The sequence below is a fragment of the Achroia grisella genome, unplaced genomic scaffold (genome assembly GCF_030625045.1).
Source record: "Achroia grisella isolate CSIRO2021 unplaced genomic scaffold, CSIRO_AGI_Agris_v1 utg642, whole genome shotgun sequence".
Taxonomy (NCBI): domain Eukaryota; kingdom Metazoa; phylum Arthropoda; class Insecta; order Lepidoptera; family Pyralidae; genus Achroia; species Achroia grisella.
The window spans coordinates 1,337,107-1,350,328 of NW_026712979.1; the positions used below are offsets into that span (position 1 = coordinate 1,337,107).

The following is a 13,222-nucleotide window of genomic DNA, read 5'->3' on the forward strand; positions in this document are numbered from 1 at the left end:
TTTTCGCCAGTCCTCTTTAGCCAGAGAAAGAGGGGTGAATCCTTTGTCACATTCTATGACCTCTCTATGCAAACCCTCGTCTCTTTTCTCCCGAAAATATGTCCTGAGGCTGTCAATCTCGCGGTTATGCATGGTCTTAACGCTTAACAAGCCTCGACCACCAGCCTTCCTCGGGATCTACAGCTTCATGACTGACGATTTTGGGTGATGCATTCTATGGAGGGTCATAGTTGTGCGGACAGTGCTTCGAGTTCGGTTTGAGACCATCTGAGCACGCCAAAAGTGTAAAGGAATACGGGTATGACCCAGCCGTTATATGCTCGGATCTTATTGGCACCCGACAAGGAACTTTTCAGTACTCTTGTAAGGCGCGCAAAAAATTCCTCACGGACTGACTGTTTCATATCCGTCTCCCTCATACCGATGTTTTGTGACATGCCCAGATACCGGTATGTTTCAGCCTCGGAGAGGGTTTTGATGTTGGAGGGATCTGTAACGATCCCTTCAGTTTGATTGACCCGTCCCCTCTGCACATGGAGAACCGCGCACTTGTCTATTCCGAGTGCCATCCTAACAGAGCTGCTACAATCGTTTACAATATTTAACAGCTCCGTCAGGCGTTCGACACTCGGAGCTAGGAGTTTCAAGTCCATGTACAGAAGGTGGGACACTCGTGTACCTTCTCTCCGATACTGAAATCCAGTCCCCGAATTCTCCAGTAAAGTACTGAGAGGATTCAGGTATAGGCAAAACCAAAATGGACTCAAACAATCGCCTTGGAATATTCCCCTCTTAATCTCAATCCGGTCAGTACACATGACTTATTATTATTATTATTATTATTACCAGACAATATACATTTCTTAAAAGGCCGAAAACACACTTCAGTTCCCCATGGTGTTGCGGGTGCTCTCGAGGCGGATCTTGTTTTGTAATCACTTACAATCATGGGGAAAATATACATTTCTTGAGTTCCCCATGGTGTTGCAGGATCGTTTGTCCCAATCAGGTGAGCCGCAGGATCGTTTGTCCCCTGTGTTATATATATATATAAAAAAAACGGTTAATTGTATCCATCTATTAATATTGACAACAAATGTGAAGCATATATAATTGACGGTACTAACGAAAACAATTATCTAACCGGCGAAAGTAGCACGTGCGTATGCGCAGGCATCCATGAAGGAATTCCACGCGTTACGGCACCGATGCAAGTAATTACACATTGCGAACTATTTTATACTAGCTGACCCACGCAACTTCGGCTGCATCACACTTACTTGACATTTATCATTATATTTCGTCCAATTTACATATCTTTTTAAATTATAGCCTATATGATATTCTGGTGTATGAGCTGTATTACTGTATAGTTTCATCAAAATGCTTTCTGTAGATTTTGCGTGAAAGACTAATAATTATCCATTCATTCATCCATACTCACAAACATTCGCGTATATTATTTAATATTAGTAAGATTTATACACTTTATTGCAACAAATACACAGAATAAAAATAGTATATTTACTATTTTTATTCTGTACTAGTCAGTCCGTACAGTTTTCATTTCGGCCAATGTTATTAGTAACATAATTTATACAAAATGCAGAAGTGTTCAATTTATGACTAATTCATCAAGCTTCGCATTTGTAAATAACTTCATTAAAATAAATTAAAAATATATGTTGTATTATTATGTGTACATAGAATAAATTATGCGTAATGTTTTGTCTGTCCATAAATATTATTATTCATCATCACCATTATTATCAGACCAATGTTCGAAATAGGCCTCTCACAAGGCACGAACTTAAGCCCTTCTCGAATCATGGTATTATTAGTAAATTTAAATAATAAATTGATTAAAATAAAAAACAATTATATTTAACGTATTATTGTGAGTACGTAGATTAAAATATGTAATTGTTTTGTCTGTACATTAATAGTATTAGTAATCATAACCAATTATCATCAGCCCACTACTGGACGTGGGCTCTCGCAAGGCACGAACTTTAGCCCATCTCGAATTATGGTATTATCTAGTCAGACCTTAGGCTACAGTATATTATCCTAAGTTATAAGAAGAAATGATATTTTATATTGTTATAAATACATTTCAGGACAGACCATTGAACTTGGTACCCATTTAGATCTCACCTCTTTTGTCGTAGAAGTCAACAATCAAGGCATATATCATAATATTAAACTCGGCAATCATTTCACATTTATGTTTTTGATGGGATTAGTAAATTTAAGTAATAAATACTGGATTAAAATAAAAAACAATTATATTTATCGTATTATTGTGAGTACATAGATTAAAATATACGTAATATTTTGTCTGTCCATTAATAGTATTAGTAATCATAACCAATTATCATCAGACTACTGGACGCGGGCTCTCACAAGGCACGAACTTTAGCCCATCTCGAATCATGGTATTATTAGTAAATTTAAGTAATAAATACTGGATTAAAATAAAAAACAATTATATTTATCGTATTATTGTGAGTACATAGATTAAAATATACGTAATATTTTGTCTGTCCATTAATAGTATTAGTCATCGTCACCATTATCATTAGATGACTTGGACATGGCCTCTCACAAGGCACGAACTATAGCCCTTCTCTAATCATGGTATTAGTAAATTTAAATAATAAATAACTACATTAAAATAACCTTTGGTCCAAACGTTATCACTAAAATATTGTATTGTATCTATGGAAGCATTTAGATGTATTAAATGACCTCATTTCATCCTCATTCTAACATACTTCAGTAATTCGTTTAGTATACGATTAGAACTAGTAGCATTATTGTTATATGTTTTATTAATTAATGAATTATCATCATAATTGCAATGACTTTCATTACATGCACACATACATACCTATATTTGTCATATACATGCACCCCACATACATAAAAATTCAAATTGAAATATGGCTCTGAAAAATTAACACAGCACGATCTAGTACAAGCTAAGCTGGGGGGGTCTACTCAAAACTGAAAAATATGGCAAAAGGTCTACGAGACAAAAACATTTGGGAACCTCTGCCGTAGGCTCTGGACTAGATAGCGCTGTGTGAATTGTCTATGGTTTTTATTATTAGTATAGATATCTTTTATCGGGTCCGTATTTTCCAATTTTAATGTCCGTATTATTTATTTATCTATTCATTTAATTATGTTATCTCTTAGCCTCTATTGAGGATTAAAGTTTAACAAATCCACCAATTAAACACGTCTGTAGGTATTTTGCGTCTTTCAGTGCAACATATATCATTTTACTTGCGGTCAATATCATAATTATGTGTCTCTTTATTCAGTTAAATTTAAATTAAAAAATAATTTATTCATGTAGGACCTATCAGCCGCTTATGAACATCAAATTTTATATATTATAATTTTTTCCCCACCGTCCAGTTCGGTATATACCACAGATCCAATTGAGAAGAACTGGCAGGAAACTAAATTGAATATTTTCAACTAGTTTATGCCATGCACTATTTGTTCATGCACGGGATTATCGTTAGTTGTTTAAGAATATATTTCCATGTTCCATCCATCTGCACTCGCCCCCTATCGTCCGGTGAAGCTGTAAAGAACAGCTGTGGCCAACAGCATTAGAGTAGTCCGAAAAAAACTACATTAGGTCATTATGTACTACTACTTACAATACTACTACCGATTATGCGTAGTCATTCCGGAATCACATTTCCCCATTCAAAATGTATAGTTACAACTATATGTTGTAACATTACACGCTACGCTGAGATTGTAGTGTGGGGTTTTTTATGAAGGGGTATATTAGGCTTCTTAAGGGCCAGCAATGCGCACATGACGACCCTGGTGTTTCAGGCTGCAGTAACCGTTTACCATCAGATGGGCCGTAAGCTTGTTTGACAACAATGTAGCATAAAAAAAAGACATTGGATGTATATGATAATCATTGCCGCATGCATCCTCATGTAAAGTGCGAATACTGTAACTACCATATAGTAATTTTTGTAGCTGCGACGTGATCGAGTGGAATGAGTAGTCATGCTCACTAAAGTGTCCAGATATGTGGCGGCGTGGTAGGCCGGGTCATTGGGCTCCCTAAAATTTGGTCGAGCGCAGTGATGGCTGGCTCATCCGTCATACTCGTGAACGAGTGCTGCTTGTAGGGACTGGTCTGCTCTTATCACTACGACTGATTTAATCTTATTGCATATTTATATTTGACCCAAAATATTAGTGCTGGTTGGTAGTTTGTATTCACACGTTTCGACTTGTAAATGTAAACTTACAAGGATTATTTAAAAGAGCAACACACAAGTTTCTTGCTCGCTCTTCTTAAGATGAGACAGAACTTTACGAACGAGTATATAAATGATTTTCTTTTCTATTCTATTCTATATAATAATAATCACAGGACAATTCACACAGCGCCATCTAGACCCAAGTTCAGCTAGTTAAAGCTTGTAACATGGGTACTTAACTGATACAAATATACATTCTTTTTTGTACTCGTGAATATCGTTGTGCCGTGTGAATCGAACCCGCGACCATCGGAAGTTAGACGGTGAGCTCAACCGCTAGACCACCGATGCCGTCAATTGACGTTATATATAAAACTCGCAAAGACATGAACAGTCAAGCGGAGTCGGGGTGGGCCACTAGTCGGAAACTAAACAAGGAAAGTGTAATGTCATGAAGGTCACACATGCAAATGTGCATGTCATAAACAACAGATTAATACAACAGGATTTGCATGATTATCTAAAAGACATACACATTTATCAAACACCTGCATGTTTAGGTAATGAGTTGTTAATCCTAATAAAGAAACTATTTTCCTTTAGATATAATATACTTTTTATTTTTAATTACATAAATTTTCATAATTCAATACAAACAATTACAAAAAACAATCATTGTAATCCAACGCGGCACATCGAGGCAGCGTACCCAAGATACTGGCAGCGTTGCCTCTTTGAATGGCCATACTTAGCCTTAGAATTAGTGCTAATTAGTGGTTTGTATTCACACACTTAAACTTAAAAATGTAAAGTAATAATAAAATTATTTAAAAGAGCAACACGCAAGTTTCCTGCTCGTTCTTCTTGTGATGAGACAGCTTTCCGAACGAGCGGTTGATTAAAAAATGTAATGACTATTCAAAAGTGCTTCAATGTAAGTTTATTTGAATAAATGATTTTCTATTCTATTCTATTCTTTTTTGGGCAAAATAGCTCTCGGGTCACAAGTAACCTCAATGAGCCGCGCTGAAATGTATGTCAAAAACAATTTGACTTCCGGGCTCCATAGGCCCAACGTCTCCACGGGAAATGGTAAAAACCAATACGAACCCTCCAGATTCGTATATTTTCGTCTTTTTAAAATTGCCGCCTGTGTTGCTGCCGTGCCAGGACGAGAGGACGATCCAGACACATGACTTGGTGCCAATGTATCCACACACGTGGCATCCCATACTAAACATTTTCCGAGTTTCCACGAGACCAGTCTTCTTTAATTTTTCTTTTATAATAATAACCAGCACATACTCATTTCATTAGAATAGAATGTCAAAAAAATGCAGTAGAATGTTGTGGAAATAGAGATCTAAATATATATAACTCAAAGGTAGGGATGGCTGACGTAGTAATTTATCAACGCACAGCCCAAACCACTGGACGGATCAGGCTGAAATTTGGCATGTAGGTAGATGTTATGACGTAGGCATCCGCTAAGAAAGGATTTTGATTAATTCTACCGCCAAAGGAATAAAATAGGGGATGAAAGTGTATATGAAATTGTCAATTTTAAACCGATTGGGCTGAGACTTTGCATGCATAAAGCTGCTATGACGTAGGCATCACCTAAGGAAGGATTTTGATAAATTCCACCCCTAAGGGGATAAATTAACGCGAGCAAAGCCGCGGGCAAAAGCTAGTTCTTTACATATACATTCAAAATCAAAATCAAAGTACCATTATTCATGTAGGTCTATTACAGACTCTTTGATATGTCAAATCTACCGTCAGTTCGGAATGATTTCGAGATGAGAAGAACTGACGAGAAACTCAGCTCGTATTCTTTTCAAATAAATGTTGTACATGTTTACAATAATACAGATTCATTTTCAAATTCAAATTTGGGAGAATAGAGTGACTACCAGCATATGCTATTGCAATTTTGTTAAAAGCAAATAGTCTAATCAATGATCGGTAACCCGAAAAGACCAGTCCCCAAAAGCAGCGCCCGTTCACGAGTATGACGGATGATGATGACGGACATTTCCGTGCTAAGCTCGTCTAATCTGTAGCGTCATTATGTATAAAACTAGTTGATCCGGTAAATGTTGTTGTACGATATAAACTGTAGTACTAATATACTTATTTTCACATTTAGTACACAATTTTTTTAATGTATGATAAGGGAATGGTGCACCCGCCTGCGCTAGCGGTTTACGCTGGCGGGGCACCAGTGGAGGATGATAATATGAGCATGAGGTCAGGTCAGTTAGCCCATCGTAACAAATTCACTAGGAATTTATTATGATGGTTTCCAGGAGTTACCAGGAGTTTTTCTGCGTGGAGATCAACCTGGCATGGTAAATTGCTAGCAATGGGGTCAACAGTCCATCACCAATCACCAACAATCCCCTTCCCCCATTTAGTACACATTATTAATACCTATAAATTATAAATGATCCGTGTTTATAATATATAAAGCTGCATTTATTTAACTACTAGATGAAAACCCGGCTTCGCTCGGGTGAAATGTAGGTAGATATTTCTGTAGTCATCGATTCTCACGGAATATTAAAAGTAAGTAAGCATTTGTAAAGCTTCGTTCATTGTGTTTAATAAATATAGTAAATAAAAAGTGCAAAAGTTATTATACAATTTTTTTTGTAAAACTTTAAGTTGGGCTAAAAAGAACTTGTATCCAGAGCCGTAAACTCCATAATCCGAATTTTGCGTATATATGTTGTCGACTCGAAATCAATATTTTTTTATGTTTTGTTATTCACATAAGGTTTCGTTCGAGTCTACCGTACCCCATGACGGAATTATTAATATAGATAGTAATAAAAGTAATTTTTTTTTTATAAAAGTAGTAATATGTTAGAAAGATCTGTGAAGAGATATTTTGACTCTAAATGAGACAAAATGAGACAAAACACTCTAAATGTACGATGTAAGAAGCAGAAAATTTAAAGTACTTTAGAGCGTTTTCTGCAATTTTGCCATCAATCTCTATATTTGTTGATACGACCTGAGACCAACATTTGCTGTATAGATATATTTTGGTTTTCGTCTACTTTCTTTCATCGAGTCGTATCCAGTGTCCTAACAGTTTGTCCCCCTATTTTTAATAATATCTATAATCTGTCTCCTTAATTTAACCCTTTGCTGTACTTCTTGACTACTGTTATAACAAATTAAAAAATTCTTCATAATATTTATAATTTATCTTTTCTTTAACTCTTTGCAATACTTTTTGAGTCCTAACTGTCTGTTTGTAATATTGAAATAACCGTTTCTTACTATAATACATGCATATGAATATAAATACGCTACATACAACAAAATAACATTTTTTACAATTTTTGTCTATCGGTCTGTCTGTTTGTTCCGGCTAATCTCTGAAATGGTTGAGCCGATTTTGACGTGAATTTTATTGGCAGGTGATGTAATAAGGAGTAACTTAGGCTATTTTTATTTTAGAAAAATTATCTAATTAACTTTTTTGTTAAATTCCACGCGAAGTCGTGAGTACAGCTAGTAATATATATATATAATCTGTGTCTCTAATGCGGTACTTCTTGACTACTATCTCAAAAATTAAAAATATTTCCCCAGCGAAATGGTTCGCTGACCTTCGACGGATCGCTGAACATGAACACGGGGGCTTCAGACTTCTCCCAGCTGGGGAACATCGAGATGTGGCGGTACTCGAACAGAACCATGTACAGGGAGGAGTGCGGCCAGGTGCGGGGCTCTGCCGGCGAGCTGTGGGCGCCCGAGCTGGGGCAGCCTGAGGTGTACGTGTTTGCGCCGGATATGTGCACGTGAGTATCGGTTAACCATTCCATTATATTTACACGTAAGAACGTGCATGTAACGGTAGACAAAACCGGCCTTTACACGTACGCTCTTTCACGCGCGAATAGGGTGTCACGCAGAACAGAATGTGTATGTAAATAACTGCCTTTACACGTACGCTCTTTTCCCCGTGAATAGGCGATTATGCAGGAAAGAATGTGCATGTAAATAGCTAACTTTACACGTTCGCTGTATTACGCAGGAAATAATGTGCATGTAAGTTTATACAAAACCTGCTTTTACACCTACGCTGTTTTACGCGCGAATAGGCTATCACGCAGGAAAGAATGCGCATGTAAATAGCAAACTTTACACGTACGCACTTTCACGCGCGAATAGGCTATCATGCAGGACGAATAAACATGTAAATAATTCATTTTACACATACGCTCTGTCACGCACAAATAGGTTATCACGTAGAAAAGAATGTGCATGTAAATAGCGAACTTTACACGTACGCACTTTCACGCGCGATGTCTATCACGCAGGAAAGACTGTGCGTGTAAATGACTGCCTTTACACGTACGCTTTATCACCCGCAAATAGGCTATCACGGAGGAAAGAAAAGATTGCATAAGTGATAGCCTTTTGTATCCTATTACTCTGTGAATTTGATTTTTGTGATATATCTAGTGACATAAAGGGAAAATAAATAAATAATAATTGCATCACGAGGACAGGCGTGGGCTGTTAATAAAAAAATAGCACAAAATCTGCCATATGTTTAGATTTTGTTATATATTATGCAAATTAAATTTCCAGTTACCTGATCTTGTCAAAAGATGGTGATAATATTGTGGAAGGCGTTACCGGTGTACAGTACGCGGCCAACGATTCAGTCTTTGACAACGGACACAAGTACCCACATATGGTGAGTATATATATTATACTACGATGTTGGTAAACAACCATACGGCCCATCTGATGGTAAACGGTGACCGTAGCCTATGAAACTCGAGTTGTGTTGTGAGTTGACCTGGCTTTAAAAAAAATGAAATTCAACTTTCTTGCCAGTTTTTCTCAATTGAATCTGTATATATATACTGGACTATATCTGAACTGGACGATAGGGAAGAAAATATACTAGTAAAAAATTTTCCTTCATAAGCGGGCAAAATGTGTTGTAAATCATTACATAGTATAAAAGAAAGTCGATGTCGTTGTCTGTCCGTCCCTATGTATGCTTAAATCTTTAAAAGTACGCAAGTATATGTTTTTGATTAAAAAATACAAAAAATAAAGCTTGAATGTATTATCAAAAGAGTTTTTTGACGAAATGTCCTACATGAATAATTGATTTTTGAATTTGAAACTTTCCAATATGTACAGGCGTGCTACTGCGGCGAAGTGCGTGACGCGGACTGCGTGCCTCCGGGCGCTCTCAACGTGTCCGCGTGTCGTTTCGGAGCCCCCGCCTTCGTGTCGCTGCCGCACCTCTACCACGCCGACCCGCACTACCCCTCGAGGGTCGACGGCCTGCACCCCACGCCGTGAGTCACCCCTTTTTTTTTATGTATGATAATGGAATGCCTGATCGCATCAGAAATGAGGAGATCCGCAGAAGAACCAGAGCGACCGACATATCCCGAAGAATTGCAAAACTGACAAGGGCAAGGCACATAGCTCGTAGGACAGATGGCCGTTGGGGCAGCGAGTCCTCCAGTGACGACCGCAGACCGGAAGACACAGCGTGGGAAGGCCTCTGACAATGTGGACCGACGATCTGGTCAAGATGGCTGGAAAACGTTGGTTGAGAGCAGCGCAGGACCGATCGTCGTGGAGATGTTTGGGGGAGGCCTTTGTTCAGCAGTGGACGTTTTCCGAAATGATGAATGGAAAGATGCACCCACCTGCTCTAACAGTTTACGCTGGCTGGCCACCAGTGGAGGAGGATAAGATGAACATGAGGTCAAGTCAGTTAGCCCATCGTGACAAATTCACCAAGAATTTATCACGATGGTTTCCAGGGAAAACCGCGTGGTCAACCTGACATGGTGCATTGCTAGCAATATGATCATCAGTCCATTACTACCAAACCCCTTTCCCCCCAAGTCACGCCTGTTATTACTTCAAATTTTTAGAGACTACTGGGGCATAAGATGGCGGCCTATGAACAGTGGGTTAGCCTCAACCGTTCGCCAGCGTGCCCTGCTAATCAAATCAAATCTGATGGACTAATGTAGGACATTTTAGCTGCTTAAGAATAAAAAGTTCCTGTATTAATAATTTTCTCTATCGTCCAGTTCAAGAACTGGCTAGAAACTCAACGGAATTTCTTTTTTTTTTAATACCAACATCATAACATTTGTTCATGCACGTCTTATTTGTTACTATACTAACAGTCCAGTTCGGCTAGCTACTTCAATTGAGAACTTGTAAGAAATTCAGCTAGTATTTTTTATATGTTCATTGTTTTTATTATCACCCACTCCATCTGCTGAATCCCGATTCCTCTCGTTGAGTTCTGCCTTAAGTAGATGCTAATAGACTTTGCATGAAACTCGTCCCTGTTTGCACCTTTTTGGAAGGTGTATTTTCTCCCCTAGTTTTTACATTAACATGAATATAATCGTAAAAACATTTGAAAACGATTTCAGAGAGCATAGATTCCGGCTGACGTTGGAGATGTTCACGGGTATGCCACTCCAGGTGGCCGCGCAGCTACAGATCAACTTTCTAGTGCGACATTATGAGGGAATGAGGTATTTTTTTTATTGTATTGTCATAATTATCTATAAAAATTGTTTTATTAACGGAATAAAATGTGGATTGTGTTACAGTGTGCAAAATGTTGGTAGATGGCGCCACTGAGTTATACTGCTGATATAGCATCGCCATATTTTTTTTTTCCTCTTGTGGTATGGCATTCACTCTGATTTTAGGGTATTTCGCCACCACACTACCTTTCTAGAATGAATATCTGTGTCTGTGGTTAGTCTATGGTTAAATGAATAAAACACAAAAAGGGCATGGACCACCAGTTTATGGACAGTAACAGTGTCACTTAAATGACAGAGATCTTTGTCTGTTTGTTACTTTTTCAAGATTACATAGCTAAATGATTTTTAATTAAAATGTTGTATATATCTATCTATATTTATCTATTTATCTAATTATATATCTATAATATTATAAATATGAAGTGTTCATCTCTTTGTCTGTTTGTTCTCCTTTCTCTTTTGTATTTGTTATATACTGAGTTGTTGGTGATGTTCCCCAGCCTGAACAACCAGCTGCCAGACGACACGCTGGTGCCGATGTTCTGGTTCCGTCAGGAGGTGCAGACCACGGAGGAGTACGCTCACCAGGCGCGGCTCGCGCTGCGGCTGCGGTACTGGGTGCCTTACGCCTTCTACGCGCTCACGGTACTTTGTTTTTATTCACATAATGTTACCCCTTCGATCGATCCCTCGCCCAATACAAACGGGGATCGATATTACGACGGTCTGAGCCGAGGTTCGAACCCCTAGCGGTGTCGTCAGACTAAAATCGTATTCGTCAGGCGGGAGTTGGCCTTCAGCCTCTCCATAAGTCCATCCTTTGGTTTGGAGTGCCATCAGCACTCGCCCCCTATCTTCCGGTGAAGCTGTAAAGGCCAGCTGCGGCTATTAGAGTACTCCGAAAAAATCATCTTACGATGCTTACGCATTCCCAATGAGTGGTGGATTAAAAAAATATGACTATTCAAAAGTGCTTCTATTAAGTTTATATGTATAAAGATAATTTCTATTCTATTCTATTAAATTATATTTCCAGGCTATTGGGTTAATTCTACTAATACCGGGCGTGGTCATATTATATAAGAGGAGAATGAACTCGTCGAGCATGGAACCTATAATACACTCGGACGCAGCCGCCGCCGACACCCAGTGACGAACAACCGGACGTAAAAGTATTGTGCGGACTCGATATGTGTATAGTTATAAATTTTGTAAAAACTTTTTCTCCTGACTGTACAGTATACTCCATGCGTTTATAGAGTATAAAGTGACAATAAAAAGTAGCTTTTTATTTCATTTTTTGGAAAGTGTATGTTTTATATTACAATTTGATGGTCGCGGGTTCGATTCCTCGCACGGTACAAACATTTGTATTCATGAGTATGATTGTTTGTATCACTCTGAGTGTTTTCTATGTAGAATATGTCAGTTTTATATTATGATTTGACGGCCTCGGTGGTCTAGCGGTTTATTACATCGCTTTACTTCCGACGGTCGCGGGTTCGATTCCTCGCACGGTGCAAACATTTGTATTCATGGATATGATAGTTTTGTGTCAGTCTGGGTGTTTTCTATTACATAGTTGTATTTACAAAAAATGTATCTAAGTTTTTATATCACTTGTCTAGTACCCATAACACAAGCTCAGTTTAGCTTGGGTCTGGATGGCTTTGTGTGAATTGTCTTGAGATATGTATTATTGTTGACTTTTGTTTTTTTTTTATGTAAATTGAGTAACGCAGTCATTGTTAGACTCTGATATGTACGTATGTATCTTTATGTAATTACTTGTGAACTATTGTCATTCTAATATAGAGAAGTAGCCAGTGAGACTTCTTAAATTTGTGTTTGTGTATTATAAATCATTTAATTAAAAGTAATATATATATTTGTAAATTATAAAACCAATTTTTTTTTGCTGACCGTACACGAAATATTGTAAAGTGCCTTAGTGCCTACGTTATAAAGTAAGATGTAGTTATTCAATATGGTCTTTATGTAATTACTCGCGTACTGTTGTTATTGTAATAAACAAGCATGTCGCTAGTGAGACGATTTAATTTTAAGTTTGTTTATTTCCATACATTCTAGGTTTTATTTGGCTGATGTAATTAAAAATAATATATATTTGTAAATTATGACAAAAATTTTTCTGCTGACCGTACTTGATATATTGTAAAGTGCCTACGTTAATGCCTACTATATTTATTGAGATTGATAACAGAGCTGGCGCTAGTGAGACGTCTTAATTTTAACTTTTATTATTTGCATATATTCTAGATTTTTAATGATTTAACTAATAATAATATATACAGGGTTACTGGTAACTCGATGATGACTAGAAAAAACTACATTGTAATAGTATATTTGATTTAATTGTTATCATTAATATTTTAAATAGTG

The 13,222-nt window shown here is 37.5% G+C and overlaps 1 protein-coding gene across 1 annotated transcript in view; it reads left to right on the forward strand.

The window, feature by feature from the left end:
- Window positions 1-12,995, forward strand: part of LOC131849397 (protein croquemort-like) — a 32,049-nt gene extending 19,054 nt beyond the window's left edge. The window contains exons 5-10 of the mRNA XM_059199465.1: window positions 7,857-8,065; window positions 8,862-8,970; window positions 9,429-9,589; window positions 10,697-10,801; window positions 11,320-11,464; window positions 11,856-12,995. Of these exons, the coding sequence (XP_059055448.1) occupies window positions 7,857-8,065; window positions 8,862-8,970; window positions 9,429-9,589; window positions 10,697-10,801; window positions 11,320-11,464; window positions 11,856-11,972 (846 nt within the window). The 3' untranslated portion in view covers window positions 11,973-12,995. The remainder of the gene's footprint in view (window positions 1-7,856; window positions 8,066-8,861; window positions 8,971-9,428; window positions 9,590-10,696; window positions 10,802-11,319; window positions 11,465-11,855) is intronic.
- Window positions 12,996-13,222: the final 227 nt, after the last annotated feature.